General features: G+C 40.3%; 2 protein-coding genes across 7 annotated transcripts in view; both read left to right on the top strand.

Annotated features, from left to right (window-relative positions):
* SLC16A10 (solute carrier family 16 member 10) overlaps positions 1–7,615 on the top strand; it is a 104,656-nt gene extending 97,041 nt beyond the window's left edge. For all 6 annotated transcript variants that reach the window (XM_036316281.1, XM_036316284.1, XM_036316285.1 and 3 more), the window contains one exon: positions 626–7,615. In XM_036316281.1, coding sequence (XP_036172174.1) covers positions 626–858 — 233 coding nt within the window. In that variant the 3' untranslated portion in view covers positions 859–7,615. The remainder of the gene's footprint in view (positions 1–625) is intronic.
* MFSD4B (major facilitator superfamily domain containing 4B) lies at positions 4,798–26,252 on the top strand. Its single transcript, XM_036317338.1, is given in 6 exon segments — positions 4,798–4,855; positions 17,469–17,692; positions 21,291–21,459; positions 22,481–22,597; positions 23,901–25,111; positions 25,113–26,252. Coding segments are annotated over 6 exon segments (1,845 nt in total). The 3' UTR covers positions 25,179–26,252.
* The last annotated feature ends 309 nt before the right edge of the window (positions 26,253–26,561 follow it).

Below are 26,561 nucleotides of genomic sequence, written 5' to 3'. Positions count from 1 at the left end.
AGTGTGCTAAATGACCGTTTCAGAAGCGCAGCCCAAGGATCTGTGAGAGTGCCACACAGATTCTCACGTTTTCCTCTCACGTGGTGACAGACCTCAGTTATCTTTCCAAAATGTATTTAACAACCTTCCTTCCTAACTTACGTTTATCATTGTTCATGATTTTAAATTATAATTTTCAAGAGCTTCATGTTATTTCATAAACAAATAGGCCCAAGAAAGGTTTGAAACGGTAGACGTTTTGCAGTGCCTGTGAGAAGTTTAAGCTTGGTGGTCTATCCACCTTTACACCATGTGTCAGAATGCCCCAAATGACCTCTGAAGGGTTTTGAAAAAAAAACCAAAGCTTAGTTGCAAATATTGTTTTCCATGTAATATTTTGGTACAAAACCCAGAGGCCTGTAGTCTGTGATGAGATTAAAGATAGGAGCTCTTTGCCTTCTTCATCTCAGAAATGGTTTATATTTCAGGCACACTTCCTAAACATGTTGAATCATCTGAGATGTTTGAACTAGTTCTGCTGAGATGCAGTCACTAGGGTGGAACTAGGCAGGCCACCACTGTGCGGGATCTGAGACCCCTGAGAGCCCCCCTGTTTTCTCTTGGTGACAGTGTTTTCCCTTCCCAGGGTTACTCCGTGAGAAGCTGGGTTCCTATGACGTGGCATTCTACCTCGCTGGGGTCCCTCCCCTTATTGGAGGTGCTATCCTTTGCTTTATCCCATGGATCCATAGTAAGAAGCAAAGAGAGATCAATAAAACCACTGCAGGAGAAAAGATGGAGAAAATGCTGGAGAACCAGAACTCTCTGCTGTCAAGTTCACCTGGAATCTTGAAGAAAGAATCTGACTCTGTTATTTAATGTCTTCTATACCTCCACCAGACTGGATTTGCTTTCAGAAGTTTAAGCAAGTTTTCCTTTTATATAAATTGCAAATTATTTTTTTAATCACATCCTACGAATAGCACAGTAATGGGAAATAGAACATTTATTACTTCAAGAACCATTTTCTGCCACCGAATAGCTGTCTAACATTTCCGTGAGTCTGAGGACAGAGACTCTGGTCCATGAAAACATCTCTGGAAGTTAAATATTATGAGAATTTGACCTATCTCAGTAGAAAGCAACTTTGGAAACTGTGAATGCTATTTAGCTTCTACAAATATTTAAAAATACCTCAAGCTATACTAAAAAGGTTGTAATTTGGTTAAACTGGAAATATTGTTTGTTGCCTCACATGCTGTTTTTAGTTCTGGTATCTATCTAGATTTTAATTTCTCTTGCTATTTGGAGACTTTTTACAAAATTTAAGTCTGGCTTCTAGATAATGTGCTAGCTACCTAAACCTCAAGTGGGTGTGAAAGTTGCTTTCCCTGCTGTTAAGTAGGCCCTGACATGAAGGGGTTCTGACTTGCCCTAGTGTCAGAGATCTTTTTGGAGCAAATGCTAGCAATGTATTCAGAACCAGTATGTGAGATTCCTGGTCGTAAGGGCAGAGCAGTTAAAAAATCAGGCATTTCTTCATTTACATTTCTTCCCTATGGCTTTGCAGTGTTTTACTGGAGTAGCCAGAAACGCTCCAAATTTCTGAATTTGTTTAAATTATAACAATAAAGAAAAATAGAATGAATGAAAGATACTCTGGCAGTTTTAACATAAAGTATTTCTGGCTTCTGAATTTGTTAGCACTGGGACCCAGTATTTAAACAAAGCCTTATTGAGCATGATGTCAAGTTGCAGTTTCAGGCACAGTGGGGGAAAAGATCTTGGTGTTTGTAAAGGAAACATCTATTTCTGATAGACACAGTTGCTGAAATTGGTTTATGAAATTAATGGGTCGTGAAAGGTTAGACGCATTTATAAAGAGAAACAACTCCTACATTTCCAAAATTTTCTGGCAGAAATTTGCATTTGTATGTATTTCTCCTAGTGTGTTCCCCATTAACATTCTTAGCACTTTTTTCTATTTATACACAGACAATTGAAAGCAAGCTATTAGAGTTTAAGTATCTAAAATTAAAACCAAATCATGTCATGACCCATGCTCATCTACAAAAAACGGGAACACTTTCCTCATCTCTGAAGTTATACATTTTTGTTATTTAGGTGTTTAAAAATTAATAATATGCAAAGTATATTTAAATCCTAAATATAGATGTTTATTAGATCTTCCTCAAATGTAGCTTGTTCACCTGGGAAGATGTTGTTGTTGTTTTTTTGTGTGGTTTTTTTTGAGAGAGAGACATCAATTTGTTGTTTGACTTATTTATATACACTCATTAGTTAATTCTTGTGTGTGCCCTGACCGGGGATTGAACCCACAACCTTGGTGTATAGGGATGGCACTCTAACCAACTGTGCTACCTGGCCAGGATGAGTGTTGTCCTTTTCTAAAGCACCTCTAGGACCCTCCTGTTTCTAAGTTCTTTGTAAGGAAAGAAAGTTAGTCTATTATCTCCTTACTTTACTTTTCAGCTACTGTTGTTTCTGGAAGGCAAAGCACTTCCATTCCTTGTCTCTAGCCGAGGATGGAGATGCCTGGAAGCATATGGACTTAGAACTGATGGAGAGCAGGGAGGTGTGGCACTCAGAAGGTGGGAGGAAAGTGAGGCAGTTCATTAAACGGCGAGAAAACACAATAATTTTCCTTTCAGAATCAACTTTCTTATCTGCAGCCTTGAAAGTACAACGTCTATAAACACTAAATGTAGAATCTGTTTTTAATAGGATTTTAAATAATTTTGATTGTGAAGACATTCAACAACTTACTGTGGCCATACACACAGTTGCAACTTACTCCTTCAAAATGTCCATATTTCATATTCAGGGACTTAGTAATTTGTTTTTTGGAAGGTTCTGTTACAAAGAAAAGGAAAAACCCTACATTTGAACACACTGCCCTTTTATGTTCTTATTTTAAACTTTTAGAAAATGACTTAGAAATGATAATGTAATAAATTATCTGGTTTTTCATTTATTCATGCCCAATTATAAAAGCATAATTTCCTCATTATCAATGCTTTTGAGATCAGCAAAAACATAAAACTAAGACCAATCATCATGCCTGCCATTATAAATATTTTTTACAGTTTTTATAAGACTCCTGGTACTCCCCACCTGCAATTGTACAGAAAGAATAATTCTAAAATAGAATATTTACTCTGTAAAGACCTCCAAAGTGCTTTTCCTTTCAAAATTTGGCTGATTTTAGGGGAAATAAAATGTAATACTCTGAAACTCAAAGACTTGATCTTGCTTGATTAGTTCTAATAAAAGAGCAAAGTGACTTAATATTTATAATAAAATTTAGATCTCAGACTACTGCACACATACTACTACACTTATGTAGTTTTCAGTCTAATGCAATGAGTCAAACAGGATCTATAACACCAAGAAATCTCCACCATAATCGAGTACAGTGCTGTAATAATATAAAGTTAAAAAGACACCAAGAAATCTCCACCATAATCGAGTACTGTGCTGTAATAATATAAAGTTAAAAAGAAAAAGTATAAAAGGTAAGATGCTACATTCCATAAAATGCATATTTAGTAATATGTTGTTTGGTACAAAAAGTTTTAAAAGTCTAAAGTTCTAAAAGTTCTACAAACTAAAAAAATGAAAAATACTACATTCATAAAGATTCGTGTTTCAGACAAAGAAATATTACTTTAATCTTTTAGTTAAAGTACATCCTTTCCAATTTCTGAAGTGTTACTATTGTAATAAAGTGACCAGATGGGCCTAAATTTTTCTTGGTTCAATTCAGACACTTTTTTTGAGAGGAAAAGAATAGAGTCAGAACTCTACTTTCTAGCACATCATCCTAATTTTGATAGGATCAGCAAATTCTCACATTCAATAGGTTCTTGCATTTGAGGCCAGCAGTTACATAAGAAGGAGAGCAATTACTATTCCCCTTTACAGAAGCTCCGGGTCAGATACACAGGTAACAGATACCCAAAGATCTTCCAGAAACGTTTTGGTTAAATTTTATTGCAGTGGATATTGTTGAGATCCATCCATTTCAGTAATAGACCCACCAAGTTATTGATACTTTATTCAAAATTTGTAAATCTCTTTGATCACAGTTGCAATGCTTAGTCTATAATCCTACTACAAGACTTGTAATTTCCACTGAAAATTGCATAGTGATTGCATTAAGCTTCCAATTCTACTCATAAACAGAAACAAGGCCTCGTTTGCATTTCATGATCCATATGTTATCTGATTGTACATACTTGCGGACGATCACCTAGGCTCTGCCTAAGTATTGAGAAACCTTTCATGCTATCAGCTTCAACTTCTCACACTTTTAAAGTAAACGCACACTCAGTTGTAAAGTAAATTATCTTTACTCTTTTCATATTATCTTTATCCTTATCATCCTTTTTCCCTTTTCCTTCCTCCTATCCTTCAAAACATCTGCTGATGAGTCCGTTAACATCCTTGCTTAACTCTACTAGCTGCTCAGCTGCACTACTTCCTGGTCCCTGTGGTTTCAGAGGCTGGAGCCCCATTCAATTTGTGTGACCTGGAGAATGGCTGGCTCTCGGTCATCAACTTAGAGTTCTAAAGGTCTAAATTATGTGATTAAAATTTGGGGGGAAATAAATGTCATATAATTGGCATCTTTGGTGTTAACATATAAAACTTTATTTAAATGTTTAAGATAAATGCTTTGAAAGAAAAGATTGTCGAGTTCTTAGCATGAATATTTTTGGAGGACACATTTTTTTTTTAACTTTGCTTTTGCTCTTCCTTTAAAGTTTTGCTAAATCTTAATCCTGAGAGCACACCATGGAGGATGCCTTGGATTCAGTTCCCAACGAACCTGCCTTAGGCGGGGTCACACTTGGTGAGCTTAGGGGCACAAGTGGAAAGTTTAATTAGCTCCAGTTTTTAAATATGTAAACAATTTAAATATTTTAAAACTTATTTAAACTCTTCAGAAAATTCCTAACACTGAAAGCTTTATTGTGGCTGGTATAAACATTAAGGAGCACTTTCTATATTAGATTAAAGGTTGTTGCTGTTTTTCATATGCGAAAAGTAAGAGGAAGTGAGCTTTACTACTTTCTTTTTACATCTATATTATTTTTTAATTTGAAAGATTAATGTTGTCTTGGCTAATAGGAAAGTGCATCATCCATATAGTTTAATGAACTCGTAAAAAAACTCAAGCCTTTTGCTTTGTTTTTAAAACAAAGGAAGAATTTGCCATTCATAATGGTGATGTGGTAATCCACAGAGGGCAGGCTTGCTACTTTACTGGCAGTCATTAATTCTGCTCAGATATACTCACTGATTTTTGTTGGTGATTTGGTTTAAGGGAAATAAAAAGACCGTCTCAAGTGGAGTTTGAGAATGGTTCAGGGCGAAGAGTCACAAGGTGGACAGCAACAACAGGCAGCTCCCGGGACCACTGTTATTTCATAGCTGCAGCCCCGTTTACCAGTTTACTTGTTGGCAGAGGCTAATGCTTTGTTTTGTAAATACACTAGAGCAGCGGTCGCCAACCTTTCGGACCACCAGTTGGCGGTCCCTGCACTAGAGAGTGGTAGGTGACAGTCCTTAAGACTAAGGGGCCAAATGCCTATAGCTACATGTGAAACCTGAACACAACTCAGAAGCACAATTACTGAACTACCATAAATGTGGACTTTATCAGATGACGTCTTCTGAGAGAGACAGTAAAGACCCATGAAACAATTCATTGCCACATCTTTGACTCAAAGAAATCTTGAAATCTGGGACATAGTGGTTTTCCTAGTAGTTTACTATACATGGTTGTTTACTTAGCTTGCCCTTTTTTAAATGATCAATATTTAAGTAGTGAACATTAATCATCTTGACCTCTATACATTCACAGAAATCCTCCATGGTATTATCTTCTTGACATCTAATATAGGACTACCTCACTTGTGACTCAGAAGATTTCCATTTTTTATTAGTGTGTTGGAAAGACACTGGGAACGAAACGAAACCTTTCTAAGCACCTGATCATGACACTCACTTGACCCCGACAGTCCACCTACCTCAGCTTTCAGTGTCCAACCAAAAGCGTGGCTTAATCCATGCGTGCTTAGTCAGAAGGAAGCTAATGGTGATGCTGGGATTAAAAGGCAAGGGAGTGCAAGTTGTTAAGGGGGTCAAAACAGTAAGATTTCTTAAGTGCTTTGTTCTGATAAATGGATATAAAAGGAGTATTAACTGATGTGGCCGGTGGATCATCTAACAGGAAAATGGAAGAAATTTATAACCTATGTGTAATAATGAACACTTACTAAAAATGCTTTACCAGGGGCTTTGCAAATTATGCCGGCAGCTTGATGAGGAGGTCTTCTTTCCACTTGAGTTTTCTTTGGCAGGAAGATGGATGATCACTGACAACAGTTGCATCTTGTGCCTTAGCCTTACAGCTTACATGCTGAACTCCTGTAAAAGGCCCCCTTTCCTCGTGGTAATGGTGTTTTGTCCCACAGGAGTTTTTAAGCGCTGTTGTTGTCTGTGTCTATAGTTAGAAGTTGACCCACAAGTTCCCAAATTAATTAAAGACGTTCCTAGCCTTTCAGTATGAGCGCTGTAAGAAGAGTATTTTGGAGTTGAATGTCGCAAAGCATGTAAGTGATAGGAACTATCTATATAAAATAACATTAAGAAATCAAAGGAGATATGTGATACTATTTTGGAACCTCTGATATACAAGGTGGGGCAAAAGTAGGTTTATAGTTGTGCATATAAAAATAATACAATAATGAGTAAATAATACAAGAATAAACTGTTTCCTGTACTCACAACTGTAAACCTACTTTTGCCCCACCCTGTATGACTTTTATTCTTTACCAGATAATACTTTTCGGTATCTGTCAGTTATTAAAATAGTGGATTTTAAAAAATATTTTAAATGTGTGTGAACACAAATCCTTTCTACTGTGATCTTCCCTCACTGTAGTCTTCTATAGTGTGTTCTAATTGCTAGAAAGCAATGGCAAACGTATCTTTCATGATTCAGTCTATATTGGCATATTACTTTAGGGACCCAGGGCTTTTAGCAAGAGTGCTGTATTTTGACCCCAGACTATGAACAGACTGTGAATTTGGTGCCTTTTTTTTCCTACCAAAGAAAAATTGGATCAAGGTTGGTGCTAAATTTCATGTTTCTTTCAAAATTATTTTTTCTTTTAAAGTATATATAACACAATAGGAAATGTGTAGATCCAGCAGTTTGTGTACATTACATTTTTTAATATACATCTGAGGGGGGGGGAGGAAACTCACCTATAAAGCAATTTTTGAGTTCAAATATCTACTTCGAGGTATGTGATTTTGGTAAGCACATAAGGCTTTAAATTATGAAACTTACATAAAAATGATCACCAAATGAAAACTTAATGCCAAACATAGCCCCAAACATCTCTGGCCAATGTTTCTAGCACAAAGGTAGCTATTCCAAGTATGCTGTAACTCTGAGGGCATGTAAAAGAATTGTGTATATTTTGTTATACAAAATAACTTTCTATTACACTTGTTTAAATAGATATTTTGAGATATTTTTCAGGCTAAAATCAGAGTTCTGGGGGCCATCAATCTTAAAACTTGAACAATGAGTTACATTTAAAAAAAATTCACACTGAAAGTATTATTGTTCATATTTTAGATTTAACCTAAAGATTTAAATTAGTAAGGACTATGTCTGAGTCAGGCTCAGCAAATTTCATACCTCAGATTTATCAAGGGCTGTCAGCATCATGGTGTGGCTGTGTGACACTCGCCTAAAATCCCACCTGGAATTCCACATGGGTTTCTGAGTCCTAATGTACCTGAATGTAGGACTCAGATGAAGTGGGGACCACGGGTTTTTATTTAATCCTGCTGTTTGTATAGACGTTGCCTTAACTATGTTATGAGGATGTGCTAAATGTAAATTGGAAAAATGATACCATCATTTTACTAACTAGGAAGACCATACATTTGGAATCTACTAGAGTTTCCTGGATTCTCTGTTCATTGAGAACTCCTTTCTGTTAACATGAGCTATGTGTGGAAGGGAGAATGGGAACTTGTTAATCAGAAGTTACAGTAAAGTGAGACTAAATATCCCTTTAACAGTCACTTCTGATCTATCTGTTAATATCTTGTGGTTTGAGAAATGTAAGATTGGACATGCTTGATAAATTTGCATTTTGTCAGTTTGGTCTCTTGCCAGTTTATTTTAGCCTGAAAGTTATAGCTACCACAGACCGTACCCTGCAGTATTATTAAGAGAGAGCTTAGATATTTTAAGTATCTCTTAGTATAATATGACCTTTTTCACCCCAAGGTATTTTAATGTTTATATTAAAAGTAATTTTTAAATTATTTTGCATAGTTTCAAAGTTAGAAAAACATGCTTTATCTTAGACATCAAAACCAAATTATCCCAAGAGCATGCTGTACACCGCGTGTAGCTCTGCCTCCCTGCTGACACAGGATGCCATCTTTGGCACAATAGTTGTTTAAGTGTAGAACACTGTGCGAAATGATTGTGTTGGATTTGATCAGTATGCAGTATTTTAGTATGTGCCTTTTAAAAAAAATGTATCTTTTTAAAGAGTTTAATTTATAATTGATTTTTTTATAATGTGCAATTTAATATAGAGAGCCAAAATCTTTTAAATGAAAAGAGCTTTATAATCATTAGGAGAATAAGATCATTTTACTGTGGAACAATGTGATATTCTCAGTAAATATAATAAAAAATTTTTAGCAAATTTCTATAAGGCTTTTGATTATATTTATGGAATTGCTGGGGAGTATGGGGAAAGAAAAAATTATACTAAAATGAAGGAAACAGTCTGTGTTGAATAAAAGACAATATGCTGTGTGATTTTTTAAAATATATTTTTATTGATTTTTTACAGAAAGGAAGGGAGAGAGAGAGAGAGTTAGAAACATTGATGAGAGAGAAACATCAACCAGCCGCCTCCTGCACACCCCCCACCGGGAATGTGCCTGCAACCAAGGTACACGCCCTTGACTGGAATTGAACCTGGGACCCTCCAGTCCGCAGGCCGCTGCTCCATCCACTGAGCCAAACCGGTCAGGGCTGCTGTGTGATTTTTAAGCTGTATCAATCTGTTCCAAGTATGTTTGGGTTTTGTTGTTTCTCTGAAATAAAGGGCAGGGGTAGAAATGATCCTAAAGCACTGGAGAGTCTAAGAACTATTTCTGTTAGACATTTTTTAGAGTTAACTAGAGGCCCAGTGCATGAAATTTGTGCACGGGTAGGGTCCTAGCAGCTGCTGGCTGCCAGGCAGGGCCTTCCTTCACTCCGTGCCACCCCCTGGTAAGTCAGCGCACATCATAGCGAGCGATCAAACTCCCAGTCGGTCGAACTCCCGAGGGGACACTTTGCATATTAGGCTTTTATATATAGAGATGTACATTATGTTTCTTTTACTTACACTGATTATATTTGTTAAATTGAGCCAGTATAGGTGACCTCCTATTCATTGATAATCTCTGGGAATGACCAAGAACCAGGCTGGAATATTAAAAAACACGATGTCCTGTTATTATGGATTGCACACATTCAGGGGATGTTTATTATTTCATGAGCCCTAATTACAGAGCAAAACATTATTTATGGTGAATGGTGCTAAAGAGATTTTTTTAACATTAAACTCAAGAACGTGGAATTGCAATACATCATTTAATCCAGTAATTACTTACATGCCTGCATATAAGTGCCAGAATGTGCAGGCCACTGGAGGGCTTTGGAGAAAACCAGGAAAGAATGGGTATCCCATCTTGTTACTGATTCTGAGCAAGATAAAATTCACTCTCCTGAAAAAAATAATTTTTATGGATTAAATTAGAATTCTACTGTATACAGAAAATCTAATTATCATAGTATCAAACTTTAAGGATTTAAAATTCTCTTTTCATAGTTTCCTACAGATAAACCTAAAATTTAAATTCAAGACTTATTTTTTAAAATCCTCAACTCAAGAGTCACCAGTGTCTTCTTGACCCCTTCAGGGATAGGAAGCTCACTACCTCACACAGTGGTCTCCAGAGCCGAGCCCTCTGCCTCCCATGCTCACCTCTTCTGCTCTAACTCCTTTTACCTGTCCTTGCTGTGGCCATCTATGGGCCTCCTGGACCACTCCCATATATCCACACCCAGCAACTGGCATTTGGTCCAACATTCAACATTCATGTGGAGCAACTTTATTTCCCCACACACTTAACAGAGACCCTGTAACCTTGTCATCTCTGGAAATGGCTTCATCGTTGAAGTCTTAAATACCAATATTCCTCTCTCTCATCACAGCGTCCTATTACTTTATTTCCTCTTCCTCCCTTCCATTGGGCCTGCTCTTCAACTTGGAGATCATCCTCCCATTGCCTCCTCCATTCCCTCCCATTCCCCATTCTGTCTCAGTCAGATCTCTTCAGTCTCTACTTTCTTCCTTAACCCTTACCCTGGGATCTGCAAGACTCTAATCAGCTCCCTGAATATTCCCCTCCCTAGTTGCCCCTACATCACCTTCCCCAAATTAAATATCTCCAGTTTCCTCAACTGTCTGTTCTCTCTTGTATCATTTCCCCTCTCTTTATTGGATCATTTCCATCAGCATGTATACAAGCTGTGTATTATATACATCGCAGCTTGGGGGAGAGGGAAGATCTCTTTTAAACCACATGCCCCCTATGGCTATTGCCTCATTTCCTTCCATTCATTTATAAAAGACAAAAAAAATTTCTTAAAGAAATTTCTACCTAAATTTCTCTCCAATTTTATCTCCTCCCAGTCTTTCTTGAATCCACTCCACTGAACTGCCTTTCTCAAGGTTACCACTGGCCTCCACAGCATTAATTCCAAGTCACTGTTTTTTTTTTAGTATCTCAAGATAAACAATTTTAAATATGATGTTACATGCAATAAACACCAATTATTCAAGAAAAATGATCTTAGATGTAATAATATTACACACAATAAACATTAATATTTCAAGAATAAAAGGATTTTAAGTATAATAATATTACTAAAACTATACTAACATAGAATGATATCACAAAAGTTATAGGAAATATTAAAAATCTGCAAATAACAGGATTGCTCCTATTCTAGAATATTTTCCCCCCTCTGGCTCTATTTTTGTTCATCGGTTTATATTGTGGAGAGAGCACCTGAGAAGGCACACGGGCATTTCTTTAGTTATTGTCAGCTGAATCCAGTGGCGTTGGCAAAGCCCCGGCCTGGAAACACGCTTTGCCAAAAGGCAGCAGTGTTGTCAGCTTGACCTTCAGCCCAGGTGCCAAGGGGTGGGTTTTGCTATTTAAATCCAGCCAAGCACCAGGAATGAATAGACTCAGGCCCACCCAAGAATGCACATAATCTCCTTTGTCTTGGCCTTTAGGAAAACTTCCTGGTTTTTGCTGTATAAAATAAACACGCTGTATTGGCTCTGGGTCACTGTCTCTCCATCAGAGGACAGCTGTCCCACCCGGCCCCAGCTTTTTCCTTCCATTTCTGTGTCTGTCTCTTTCTTTCAATTTCTCAATCCCCAGCAGCCCCTACTCAGGAACCAGACCACTCTCTAGCTGCGCTGGACGCGGAGAAGAGAGAAATATTCACAATGTTGTTCATTATATTCTACAAATGAGTGAGATCATGTGATATTTATCTTTCTCCAGCTGGCTTATTTTACTTAGTATGATGCTCTCCAGGTCCATCCATGCTGTTGCAAATGGTAAGAATTCCTTATTTTTTTACCACAGCATAGTATTCCATCGTGTAGATGTACCACAGTTTTCCAATCCATTCATCTGCTGATGGGTACTTAGGCTGTTTCCAAATCTTAGCTATGGTAAATTGTGCTGCTATGAACATAGGGGTGCATATATCCTTTCTGATTGGTGTTTCTGTTTTCTTGGGATATATTCCTAGAAGTGGGATCACGGGGTCAAATGGGAGTTCCATTTTTAGTTTTTTGAGGAAACTCCATACTGTCTTCCATAGTGGCTGCACCAGTCTGCATTCCCACCAGCAGTGCACGAGAGTTCCTTTTTCTCTGCATCCTCTCCAGTACTTGTCGTTTGTTGATTGGTTGATGATAACCTTTCTGACAGGTTAGAACAAGATGGTACCTCATTGTTGTTTTGTTGCATCTCTTTGATGATTAGTGACTTTGAGCATGTTTTCATATGTCTCTTGGCCTCTTTTGAAAGGTGTCTATTTAGGTCCTTTGCCCATTTTTTGATTGGATTGTTTATCTTCCTTTTGTTAAGTAGTATGAGTCAATATTCACTTTTCAATCCTCATCTCAGGTGGTGCAGTGAATCAGTCCTGCTCTCTGAGTCAGGCTTGCCGTATAGCACACCTACCTGATTTTCCTCCACTCTTCCTAGCCACTCCTTCTCAGTCTGCTTTGCTGGGTCCTGCTCATCTCCCAACCGATAAATACTGAGAGTACATTATGGCTTAGTTTTTGAACCCCTTCTCTCGTCTGTTTATACTCACCCCCTAGGTCAAGCATGTCAAACTCAAAGGCTCACACGGGCCAAATAAACAAGGTTAAAGTTCATGTGGGCCGCAAAGAAACAAAAGCTTCAATTTTCATTGAAACGTAGGTTTATTTCGATAGAGACATGCTGAATACCAATGACTGAAATAAATGAGTCATTGTTAACATAAAATAATAGAACATTTTAATAAAATAATATTTTTTCTTGAACATTAATTTACCAGACACTGAATAACTGCACAAATTAATAAGCATAATGCAAATAAACCTGTTTTTCTTGTTCTCCAAAAGTGAAATATTTCCTGTTACTCACACCATCAAGTCAGTACAAGACTAATGACATGGCAATCGGCTGCTAAAATATTCGCTGCTAGTATTAGGGGAGAGAAATGGTGCGCCTGCGAGTAAGGTGCATAAGGGAAATGAGTACAACACGATGATAGTAATCAGTCATTAGCGAACATTGTAGTTCGTTATTAATAATTATGTATAACAAGATATTGTAAAAATTAAGTTACAAAATTTTTAGTAAAACGTTTCTTACATACCGTTATATTGGCTGAGCCGCAAAAATATTCGTTGTGGGCCACATGCGGCCCACGGGCTGCGGAATTTGACATGCTTGCCCTACGTGATGTCATCCTAAGGTCTTCTGATGAATTACTACCTTAAACTCCAGACCTCTATACCTGTCAACCTAACACCTCGAATTAGATGACCAAAAAAATCTCTCAGCTTAACATCTAAAACTGAGCTTCTGATGGTCCCCCCTAAATCTGCCTCTTTTGCAGCTCTCCTCATTTCAGTTAATGACAATGTCAGTTTTCTGGTTAGACAGACCAAAAACCTTAACTCCTCTCCTTCTCTCACACCGACTTCTAGTCTGCCAGCAACCCCTACTGACTCTACTTCCAAATTATGTCAGACTCTCCCCTCCCACTTCTCACCTGTGTGATGGCTGCAAGCCATCTCGATCTCTTTTGCTTTTTGTTCTCTTCCCTTGTATACGTCTCTTCTCTACAGAACAGCCAGCATGATCCTGGAAAAGCGTGTCATCAGACCTCGGCTCAGAATCCTATGCTCCCGATTTATCTCTTTCAAAGAGTCCTTGCCATGACCAGCAAACTTCACTTCCTGGCATCTGTTATGTCTCTGACTGTAGCTCCTGCTCTGTCCTCCTGACCCAGTCTGCCTCCTTCCACTTCTGTCCTTGCATTGCTACCCTGGCCTGGGCTGCTCTTGCCCCAGCTCTCCACTTGGATCACTGTCAAATCCTTCAGGGCTTTACTCAAAAGTCTCTCTCTGTGAGCCCTTCCCTAACCATTTAAAATTTAAACTGTAGAATGTCAAGGGGGTGGGGGGGGGGGGGAAGGAGAGATATGTAATACTCTTTGTAATACTTTAAACAATAAAACAAAATTTTAAAAAAAAAAGTTTAAACTGTCACCCTCCCCCCAACACTTCATCTCTCCCTTCCCAACCTAATTTATTTTTCTCCTTTGCTAGCAGTTACTCAGTAGCATACTATATACTTTATTTATCTTGTTTATTGCCTGGCTTCCTCATCAGACTAAGCTATACAAGGGCAGGGTTTTTGGGTCTATCGTTTTATCTCCAACATTTATAAAAGTGCCAGGCGGGGAGTAGGTGCTCAGTAATTATTTGTTGACTAAATGAACGGCTTCCAAACATGTCAACATTAGCGTATGGACTTGTTCCACCTGGGGACCATTTCTCTAGGGCAGTGACGGCGAACCTTTGAGCTCGGCGTGTCAGCATTTTGAAAAACCCTAACTTCACTCTGGTGCCGTGTCACATATAGAAATTTTTTGATATTTGCAACCATAGTAAAACAAAGACTTATATTTTTGATATTTATTTTATATATTTAAATGCCATTTAACAAAGAAAACTCAACCAAAAAAATGAGTTCGAGTGTCACCTCTGACACGCGTGTCATAGGTTCGCCATCACTGCTCTAGGGCCTCAGCCAGTGCAGCCGGAGTGGGTCAGCAGCCTCAGGATCAGGGTGGGGCGAGCTTGGCTGGCATGGCTGCTCCAGGGCTGAAAGAGGGCCCACATAGTTGGGAAGTAGCTTCCTAAAGTCAAAGGGTGGTCTTCAGTGTGATTTTCAAAGTCCTTCACAATCTGGCCCCAAACGCCTTTCCGGACTTACCTACTGCTCTGAGAGAACTTTCCGCTCAAAGTAATCAAACTCACTAGTTTTTAACCCACTTTGCAGGGTCCCCACCGTAGGGCCTCTTAAAGTTTGTCCTTGCCCAATCCTGACTCAAATCTCAAATCTCTCTTGAACTTCATCAGAGGGTCTAGGAAATGACGGGCAGAGAGAAAATTAAGCATTTATGTAAACAAATTTGCGTAAACAAATGCTTAATTTTCTCTCTGCCCTTCATTTACTCTATTTTGACTTCTCTGTGCAAATTCCCAAGCCTTTTCTGACTCAACTGTTTAACAAATTTTGAATAATTTAATTCGTTTACCTCGGACTTGACTAAATCTTCCTTCACTGATCTAGGGTTCCCTCTCAATCCTTCCTGGATGTCTACAATGGAATTTTGCAGTGACTTTTTATACCCTGGTTTTGGATATAATAATTTTTTTAAAGAATTATTAAAATGCAGCACTTATGCTAACCTTTTTTATAATTACCTACAACAAAACTTTGAAAGGTAACCCCAATCTGGGGAGAAGGAAGTAACGGTATTCATTGGTATTAAACCAGTTTCAAGTTGTTCTTACTATTGGGACAAAATGAGAGTAAGAAATGGCTTTGTTTGCTGCTCTTCTCCAAGTCAGAATTGCAAGGAACCTCGGAGATCACCTAATTTAACCCATGCATTTGGAAAGTGAGGCTGAGGGAGGTTATTGTTCAAGAACATGACTCACAGGACAGTTAAGAAGCCTTTCCCAACACTACCATAACTTAAAATACCTCCTTCTATTACCCTATCTACTTTGTTCTGCCGCATTCCTCTTTAGAGTACTTACCACTCCCTGACATCATTAGTCCTTTGTCTATCTTGTCTATGAGGGAAGGAATTTGTGTTCATTTTTTCATTGTTAGAAAAATGCCTGGTACATACTAGGTGTTTAAAAACTAACAACTGAATCAAGGTAGGCTTTTATATAGTTTGCTTAAAAAGTAAAATAAAATAAAAATACTGGTACTGATGTTTGTTCCTAGCTTAGCAACACAACAGTCCTTGCCATTATGAGGATTTCTGCAGAGGTTTTGGACATTTTCCAAGAAGGCAGGCAGTATCAAGTGTGGTAATACTAGTAGATGGCAATGATCAGACAAGAATGGCTAAAAGCCGTCTGTAATTTCCAGCTTTTCCTTTGCTCCAGGGCAAAGCAGTATCTAACTCTGGATAAGTGGCCTCCTCTATGTAGAATTGGAGGAAGATTGAATCACTTAGAGAGCACCTACCTTGGTCCCTTCCCTTCTTTCCTTACCTTCCCCACTCTTGCTTTTGGTTACTTTGTTTTTATTCTCTTGATAAATTGATTTTGGCTAATAATAGTACAGCACAGCAAAGATTTTATTGATCAGTACAGCACAGGAGACCATTATGATGGTAGGTTCAGAGTCCTGGTAGTCTTAAATGTTACAATGAGTCCAGCTAAAGGAAATTCTGTTTACCTTTTTAAAAGAAAAGTTAATTTAAAAATCAGTAAATTTTTATTTTTAATAAAAAAATTAATTATGTAAAACACACTGATGTCAGAGCTTTTAAAAAATATTTCCAACTTTTCAAAGTACATAGCACAAACATAAACGTTATCTTTACTGCAATAAAATCTTTGTGAGAGTTGGTTTTAATAGAACGGGCTGTTAGTGATGAGGTTACAGATACCTTTCTTTTCAGCCATATCAAACTTTCCCCAGAGACCTTTCCTGACTCTGAAATCTAAAATAGGTTCCCTTAAGTCATAGCATCTGTACTTTCTGAGGCAGATTGGGAAGGGAATTACTGACCTAGTGGATGCCCCTGAGAGATGTTTGCAAGGGAAATGCTAATGAGACTCAGGTGTGTAGTCTGGGAGCCTAAGTGGATGAGAAAGAATCAGGTGCAAAAGGACATTTCATATAGACGATAAAGAAAAATATTCACACACTTCGAGGCTGTGGTCTGTTTGGTCAAAGAGCAAAAGACCGTACCGCCTCTGCTGGCAGAACTTTACCCAGGGATCCTGCAAATCGATGCCCCGATTTGCAGGATCCCTGGGTAAATGGACTTACCTGCAGGGATTGGGCAAGAGGAGCTACTGTTACACTGTTCATGCAGCCACTGACCTGCTGCCTGACCTTGGGCAAGCGGCTGAATTCTCTATGACTTAATCCTCCCATCTGCACTAGAGGATAACATAGAACTTACACTGTGGTGATGAGGGATAAATGAGACCATACACGGGAACGCTTACATGTGAATTTCAACAAATGTTAAGTGACAGATAAGCGATCAATAAGCGACAGGTCTCTAAAGCTCGAGGAGTTTTAGAGAGTTGTTTAAAGGACAGGCCTTCGGAGAGGCCCCGAGCGGACAGGAAGGCCTCCCTTGCAATCCTCGGACCCAATTGCCGCCTCATCATTCACTTGGGATTCGCCGGGCCCAGGCTGCAACTCCAGCTCGCTTCGCCAGGGGCGCCAGCCGCGGGCCTCTGTGGGCTCAGCTATGCTGAAGTAGGCGTCCGGTCTCCTAGGCAACCACGTCAACAGCCGGTTTGCGGCGCAGTCTGGGAAGGAGAGCACATTTCCGCCACGTGATCAGCGCTGGTGCCGCGCGAGCAGGAGCAGTGCGCCCGCAGCCCGCAGCCACCTGCGGGGTGCAAAGTTGGACTTGGCTGCCCTGACAAGGGGCCGCCCCCGGGGAGGTGGCGCCACCTGCGACGGCTGCATCCGGAGGCCCGAGGAATTGCCCAGGCCCCGCTGAGAAGCTGGGCAGCAGCAAGACCGCTGCTCCCGAGCCGCCGAGCTGGAGTTGGAAGTGGAACTCCCCGGGGCCGGGCCCCCGGCTGCCGGGCAGCGGCTCCTGCAGGCCGAGGCGCCGGGGGAGAATGCGCTGGAGGCGGTGGCAGCCTCCCGGCGGAGCGGCGGGGCCGGGAGCACGCTGCGCTGGTTCATCACCGGGATCCTGTGTGCTTCCTTCCTGGGGCTGGTGAGAGCAGGGCTGGAACCCTCCCGGGCCGGGGCATGAGCAGGCGTCCTGCAGGGAATGTGGTCTCGCCTCCGCTGCTTGCAAACTGTGTGACCTTGGCGCCTTAACGTGCCCGAGTCTCAGTTTTGTAATCTGGAAAATGGGCACAATTGTGTTCTTGGAGGGTTGTTGTCAAGTGCGAAATTGATTTTCCAGCTCCAGCAAACCTTCCTACCCCTCCTCCGTAGGGGTCAGGGTGGGGAGACACAAAAGGGGTTGTCAGGTCTATAATCGCTGCCCCACCCTCCCTTTCAAATTATTACACAAAAACTGTTTTTCTGGGACTTTCTCTTCTTCTCACCCAATTCAGCCAAACCCTGTGTGCTTCCTTCCTGGGGCTGGTGAGAGCAGGATGGGGAAATACAGCCAGAGAGGGAAAGTGACTTTTGCCGACGACACAGGTAGTTAAGAGGCAGAGCCAGGAATAACATATCTCTTATTTTACCCACGATTCCATGTCAAACAAACCTTCAGATTCTTCGGTGTTTTTCTTAGAGCAAGCTGCAAGGCTAGAAGTTCCTTTTGCCAATCCCCGCCATTCCCTCATTTCGGGAAGCCTACCCCCTCGTCACTGGTCTGAATGTTGGGACCCTGGGGAGTTGGGAGGGTGTGTCCTCTGGGGAGAGTCGCGTCTGGTCACCTAGGGTCTCTCTCTGAGCCATATCTGATTCTTAGAATATTTTGATTTGAGAAAAAGAAAAATGATTGCACCCGCTTGATGAGCCCAGACTATGTGCCGGATCCTGTTGTAAATGCTTTGAAGGCAGAAACTGATGACAGCTGGGTGGCTGAGCCTGCCCTCCCTGGGGCGTCTCTGTGCCTGTCCGGAGGGACTGCTCCCGCTGGGCAGGGAGGCGGTGCAGCCCAGCGTTTAGAGCAGAGCAGTGCAATTAGAATAAATTGTTCTTCCCACCTTTTGATTGGATTTATTGGGGTGTTATTGGTTAACAGTATTTATGTTTCAGGTGCACAATTCTTACAACACATCATCTGTACACTGCATTGTGTATTTACCACCCGAAGTCAGGTCTCCATCACCATTTCACCCCTATACTCTCCTCCCTTCTCCCCTCCCCATCACCACACTGTTGTGTGTCCAGGAGCTTTTTCTCCTTTTTGCTCAATCCCTCTACCCCCAGTCTCCCCCACAGCTGTCAGTCTGCTCTCTATGAGTCTGTTTGTATTTTGCTTGTTATTTCATTGTGTTAATTGGATGCCACAGATGAGTGAAGTCATATGGTACTTGTCTTTCTCCGACTGGCTTATTTCACTTAGCATAATGCTCTCCAAGTCCACCCATGCTGTTGCAAAGAGCAAGAGTTCCTTCTTTTTTTTTTTTTTTAATATATTTTTTATTGATTAAGATATTACATATGTGTCCTTGTCCCCACGTTACCCTCTACCCCCCCACCCCCCCCCCCCGCTCATGCCCTCACCCCCCCGTTGTCCATGTCCATTGATTAGGCCTATATGCTTGCATATAAGTCCTTTGGTTGATCTTTCCCCCTTACCCCCACCCTCCCCTACCTTCCCTCCAAGTCCCGACAGTCCAATCAATGCCTCTCCATCTCTGGATCAGTCCTTGTTCATCAGTTTATGTTGTTCATTATATTCCACAAATGAGTGAGATCATGTGGTATTTATCCGCTCTCCAGTTCCATCCATGCTGTGGCAAATGGTAAGAGTTCCTTTTTCTTCTTCCTCTTCTTAAAGAATACCTTTCAGCATTTCATATAATGCTGGTTTGGTGGTGATGAACTCCTTTAGCTTTTTCTTATCCGTGAAGCTCTTTATCTGACCTTCTATTCTGAATGATAGCTTTGCTGGATAAAGTAATCTTGGTTGCAGGTTCTTGCTATTCATCACTTTGAATATTTCTTGCCAGTCTCTTCTGGCCTGCATGGTTTCTGTTGAGAAATCAGCTGACAGTCGTATGGGTACTCCCTTGTAGGTAACTGACTGTCTTTCTCTTGCTGCTTTTAAGATTCTCTCTTTATCTTTTGCTCTTGACATTTTAATTATGATGTGTCTTGGTGTGGTCCTCTTTGGATTCCTTTTGTTTGGGGTTCTCTGTGCTTCCTGGACTTGTAAGTCCATTTCTTTCACCAGGTAGGGGAGTTCCTTCTTTTTTATGGCTGAGTAGCTTTTCACTGTGTAAATACCACAGCTCTTTTTAACCCACTCATCTACTAATGGACACTTGGGCTGCTTCCAAATCTTGACTATTGTAAATAATGCTGCAAAAGTTTATTCTTGACATGTAGACCAATTAGAAACATTTTTTAAGTGTTCAACAAATTTCCTCCGAAAGCCAACAGTAACCCTTATTTCTTGCTAACACTACACTGTCTTGGAGTAAAATTTTATTTTTCAAGTAATTGTATACACGTGTATGTAATATTCTCAAAGAAAGCCTTCTAGATCAGCGGTTCTCAACCTTGGCTGCACATTAAAATCACCTGGGAATCTTTTTAAAATCCTGATTTCTGGGCCTCATCCTCCGGAAATTCTGTTTCTTTGTTACTAATGTTGTGGCCTCACCCCATAACAAAGAAACAGAATTTCCGGAGGATGAGGCCCAGAAATCAGGATTTTAAAAAGATTCCCAGGTGATTCTAATGTGCAGCCAAGGTTGAGAACCACTGTTCTAGATAGTACTCCTGATGGTGTGAGGTTTATTTGAAGAAAAACGTAGATTTATAAATGTTTAAATTGTTTATCTCCTGTGTGTTTTATTTGCCGTTATTCAAAGGAATGATGGACCCCATGTGCATCCAGAAATCCTGCCGCCTGTTCCCCACCCCCCACCTCTCCTGTCTTCCTCCTCACCTAAGGGCTTCATTTGGCTGCTGGTTTTGCATTCCCACTGTCTTTCTGGTGTTTGGGCTGGAAATGTTACACAAGAGGTCCCAAACGGTAGCTGGAATATATTAGTAAATTTTTTTTTCCTCTTTAGTTTTTTCCATCACTATATATCTCCCTATATCTTCTTCCACCTCCACGCACCCCCTCCCCCACCCTCAATCACTACACTGTTGTCCATGTCCATGAGTTCTTTCTTTTTCTGTGTTTTTTTTCTTTTGTTTTTTTGCTCAATCCCCCTGGGGCTGTTGGCCTGCTCTCTCTCTATGGATCTATCTCTCTTTTGCTTGATGGTTCAGTTTGCTTGTTAGATTACACATACTGTCTATTTCAACAACATCAAAAAGGGGGAATAATATTTTGATGGTTTAATAGTTAAAAATTGTAACATCTAAATTCTGTGTCAGCTATTTGTGCATGTAGTATGTTTCAAAGTATACAAAACTATTTCAAAAATTATCTTAATGTTACTTTTTACTAACTGTTAATACAAAACAGTCTTTTATGGTATTGTCCAAAAAGGAAACAATTGTAGCAAAAGCCGAAAGAATTAAAGAATTTTTTTAAAAATTAGGAGTTGTTAAAACTAGGAAAACAGTAGGAGTTGGCACACTGAAACTAGTGAAAAAAAGCTACCACATAGATCGGCCTTATTTTAATGGTTGTAAAGAAAACCTTTTGTCTTTTAAAATCTTAGGGATTGAGTGTCGCTATCCTGGGACCCACATTTCAAGATTTGGCAGCAAATGTAAACCGTAACATCAGCAGCCTGTCTCTGATTTTTGTGGGCCGCGCGACGGGGTATTTGAGTGGCTCTGTGATCGGTGGAGTTCTTTTTGACAGTATGAACCCTTCTCTACTTTTGGGTAAGTAAACTAATGTTACCTTCTTTATGACTTGCAGGGAATTTACAATTTGTTTTTAAATCTGAAACATACTAGCTTGCAGAGTGGTTGACAACTGAAGTGGGTAGTCAGGCCTCCTCAGAAGTCAGGTTTCCCTGCTGCCTGCCGTTTTGGGGAACCTGTGCTGGGCCGCTCTGGTGACTCAGCCCTAGGGTGTGTTAGCCGTCCTCGGCCTTCCCGACTGTCACTGTCATTTAGGCACCACCCCTGGATCACATGCTAGTGGTCCAAAGAGCTCTGCTTGTCAGAGTTTAAGGCAGATCTGGGGTCCCTATAGATCAAAATGAGTTTCTTGAACCTGCCTAAGCTAACCCGGGGGCTGAGAATGGAGGGGGTGGTGGGAGTGGTGAGATCACATAAGCTAAATTTCTGTCCCTGCTGCCCCATGCCAGTGGTGCCCCCAGACCTCTCTGCCTCACCCTTGAAATAGACGGCAAAGCTTTTAATTTACTCTTTTTAAAATAAATTGACGTGCTCACAGAAAGTTTGGACTAATGTGATAGAACTGCTTTGGAAAAAGGAAAACAATTTACTATTGTTGATGAATACATAAATAATCCTCTGATTTCCGGATGTGTTGAAAGAATATACTTCTTTGATTTCCCTCCCTAGTCCCCAAACTAAGTTTATTTAATCCATTTCTACTGCAACCTACTATAGTAATTGCATTTTATTTTTTATCTTTTTTCTTTTTAAACCTCAGATCTAAAATTCTCTTTAGGTTCTTAAATATGAAATATTTAAATAAATAATTTTAGAGCTGTCTGTTTTGCTATAAAACTTTGCCTTGTGGTATATAGTGTGATTATTAGCAGTGCTAGAAATGTATTCATGTTTGAATAATTTTTATAGTCCATAAAGATTTGAAAGCTTTTAAATGAAATAACTATCTGTAGAAGCTGAACCTCTCAGGTGCTGACTTGATACATGCCTCTTTGCACGAACCTTGTTTCTCATAGCTGACTTTTACCTTTCTTCTTAGGGGTGTCAATGTTGGCTACCACAGTCGGTCTGTATCTTGTTCCATTTTGTAAGACTGCGGTGTTACTGATTGTCATGATGTCCGTCTTTGGTGCTTCCATTGGTATTCTGGATACAGGTCAGTGAGCCTTTCGGTGTCATCTCTGGGACTAGGGACTTGGTACTAGAACAAGCAGAGCCGATGATATTAAATTGTCACTTGCAGGCACTGACCTACTGACTTGTTTATGGGGTCACCTCGTCAGAACTACCCTTCTGGCAAGTACTCTTTCTGTCAAATAGGGTACCTGCTAGTATGTTTGCGCAGCCAGCCACAGAGTGAATTAAATAATGTTGTTCTGTGAGAGATTATTGATTTAAAGTATCCAAATAGGGACTCGTTCCCCACTCCCCATGTGGGTAATTCAGTGCAGATGAGTAAGTTTTCATTTTGGGGTGTAACTGGATCGTTGTAGTATGGGAAGAATTGGTGGGTCAGTAGGCTGAATCAAGTTAGGAACCATTATTTCGCTGAGAAATCATAGAAGCAGCTCTTTAATTTAAAATGCACTCTGCCTTTCAGACTAAGAGAAACCTGTGCTATATATTATGTTTCTTCTCTTCCTTTTCTCTCAAAAGTCCCAACCCTCCTGCAGGAGATCCTCTCCATGTATCATGTATCTTGATATGTTTTAAAACCTACAAAATAACATCCATGACATTTGTTCATCCCTAAAACCAGCTTTCTCCCCCTTATTTGATAGGTCAGGAAAATATTTTATACTTTAGGCTTAGTTTGGTTGTGAAATTACAGAGTGGAATTTATCTGCAAATATATTAAAGAAAGAGAGAAAATTCAAGACTTGATGCTTCTTACCTTTCACCTTGCCAGGTGTATAGATAGTGTACGTGCAGGTGCTAGACGTACAATACCCTTGTTTCCTGCCACGGGCACAGCAGAATCCTTAGTGTTCAAGTCTCTGAACATGTGTTTTACATCTGCTATATATATAAGTAATATTCCTCAAATGGCTGTCAGTTGCAAGTACAGAAGGAGTTGGTAATTTGGTCATGATCTGATGATAATATATATTTATAAATAAACATATGCGTATCTTCCCACCCCCCCAGGCTGGTATTAGAACTGTATTATAAATAGCCTTGGGAGAATGTGCCTGGTTCAAGGAGGTAGTGGTTTACCAGCTTGTGGAATTCCATTTGTGAGTTTTTGATGTTACAATGCTTGGAGGTCTCTGGTGGTGGTGGATTGGAGTTCCTTAATCATGGAATTGACTTAGTTGCAACATTTGATAACTTAGAATATTATAATCCTTGTGCCATGTAAAGTAGACTCATCTCCTTTCTAATACTAATGAACTGTTTGCTTTTTTTTTTTACTAAGTTATTATGATTAAATGATTTTTCTCATCTTTCATTGGTAGGTGGTAACGTCTTAATCTTGGCTATTTGGGGGGACAAAGGAGCCCCACATATGCAGGCCTTACACTTCAGTTTTGCCGTGGGTGCCTTTTTGGCTCCACTGCTGGCTAAATTGGCATTGGGCACGACGGTGTCTGCTGGAAACCACACCGAGGCTGGCTGTAACCATTCTGCCCTCAGCCTGTCATCTGAAGCTGACTCAGAAGCTCTGTTTGGAGTACCTGACAATATGAATCTACTGTGGGCTTATGCTGTTATTGCTACTTATATATTTGTGGTGTCTATCTTTCTTTTTGCTCTGTTTTTCAAAAAAAGCTCACAGCATGAAAAAGCAAAAGCATCTGCTCGGAGGTCTCGAAGAGCCAAATATCACAACGCACTTCTCTGTCTCCTTTTCCTGTTTTTCTTTTTTTATGTCGGAGCTGAAGTGACGTACGGCTCTTACGTTTTCTCATTTGCAACCACTCATGCCGGCATGGCCGAAAGTGAAGCGGCTGGGTTGAACTCCATCTTCTGGGGGACCTTTGCAACCTTCAGGGGCCTGGCAATCTTTTTTGCTACATGTTTACAACCTGGGACCATGATTGTGTTGAGCAACATTGGCAGCCTGCTGTCGTCATTATTTCTGGTGCTTTTTGACAAGAGCCCGACTTGTCTGTGGATAGCAACGTCAGTGTATGGCGCCTCCATGGCAACCACGTTTCCCAGCGGAGTTTCTTGGATTGAGCAGTACACGACCATCCATGGGAAAGCAGCAGCGTTTTTTGTAGTTGGTGCTGCCCTGGGAGAAATGGCTATTCCTGCCGTCATTGGAATTCTTCAAGGAACATATCCTGATTTGCCTGTTGTTTTGTATACCTCGTTGGGGTCAGCAGTAGCCACTGCTGTTTTATTTCCTGTGATGTATAAATTAGCCACCTCACCTCTCAATCGTCAGCAAAAAGAACACAGGAAGAGCGAGGACCAGCAGTCGTTGCTCTCTAGCTCTGGGCTGAATGACCACGAGGAAGAGAATGAAGAAGATGATGCAGAAAGATGGAATGAAATGGATTTTGAAGTGATTGAAATGAATGATGCCATGAGGAATTCTGTACTAGAGACATCTGGAAATACTGTGACGGAGTCCACAGCAGAAGTCTCCCACCAGTTCCACTCAAATGCATTAGTGTGCGAGTTCTCTCCAGTTAATACTGGCAAGTGCCCTGTGAATCACCTTGCAAGAAACCAGGACAAGAGGGACTAACACACAGAGAGGATGGATTATTTACGGACTTTCTTAAATAATTGCCAGTTCTCTCAAGAGGCCAGTTGGAGCAGAGCATGAGCAGATTTTCAACATGCTTTGGGGATCAAAATGCCTGTGTCAATGTGCAGCAAATGCTGAAAAGTTTTGATTGATATGTTCTGTAATTCCCAGAGTCTTCCATAAAGAACCACTGGTCTCAGCAGGATCTTTCAGGCTAGTGTTTGGCCTGTGGCTCATTAGGTAATATTTTATGGTCTCCAACTCTCAGAGCATGCAATGAAGGCATTTGTTTTTGAGAAGTTGGGTGGTGTTTTAATAGAGTGAGCCATCTAGTTGAATTGATTAGTTGAACAAATTATCAGTCATCAGTATCCTAACCAGGAAAGCTAAAGAGAGTTGTTTCATAAAATAGCCTCTTTGAAAATGGACAGAGATTGTTATTGTTTTAGCCTATCTGTAGTGTTGGGCCAAAGAACACTAATGCCTCATTGGATGTCTGATTTCTGAGAAGAGAGCACAGAACAGGGCCCCAGAGACTTCGCTTCAAGCCTTGGCAGTTGCTCACTAGCCCTATGGCCTGGACTCTGTCGCTTAACTTACCTAGGCCTCATGTATCTCATCTCTCGATCTCTGATTCTGTAAGTGAAACGGAGACGACTTTCAAACTAGGAATCCCTACGTTTTAAAGTTTGTGTAAGATGTCTGCTAGAAATTAATGCAAGTGCCACCCCTTTCTTCATTTCAAATGAGAAGTGAAACAAAATTGATAGCTTCAAGAATGTGCTACAGACTATGAATACATGTCAATTTTAAGAGACTCGGTGTTTAATACTTTATTTGAATAATGATCTAAAGAATACATTTTAAATGTATTTCATCGATTCTAAGATAACCTTTTTTTCACATTTTTAACATCGCTGAAATCAGAATATGTCTTAAAACCAATGATTATTTAACATTGTGACAAATTGAATTGACGGTTTTTCCCATATACATATATAAATGTTGCGTTTTACAACCAGTGTCTTAGATCCAGTGGAATATGCAATTCATTCACTTATGGACATTATGTTTAACCATTTTAAAAAGAAAGATTATTTTTCTATGCAACTTTTCTCTCTGTTAAAATGAGGTTTGGAAATGCTGTGTTCCGACTTCACAGCTGCTTTGGAGTTGCTACGTTAGCAGGAGGACATGATCGGGGTCTCTGGAGGGCCTTTGCCCACCTCTGCAACAGTCTGGCCCTGCGGCTTGCTGGTCCAGAGTCTCTCCTCCTCGAGTGTGATGGGTAATCACACTGTGAGCTCTGTAAACCGGCCGCTAGTTCCACTGCAGTCAGGCGCCGCTCCCAGGGGTTGGGATGCTTGTAGTCCCTCTCCAGGGCTCGCTCTTCCTGAGTTTGAAATGCCTCGGGGAT

This window comes from Myotis myotis, unplaced genomic scaffold, assembly GCF_014108235.1.
Source record: "Myotis myotis isolate mMyoMyo1 unplaced genomic scaffold, mMyoMyo1.p scaffold_m19_p_7, whole genome shotgun sequence".
Lineage (NCBI taxonomy): Eukaryota > Metazoa > Chordata > Mammalia > Chiroptera > Vespertilionidae > Myotis > Myotis myotis.
This window is presented reverse-complemented; position numbering and strand designations above follow the sequence as displayed.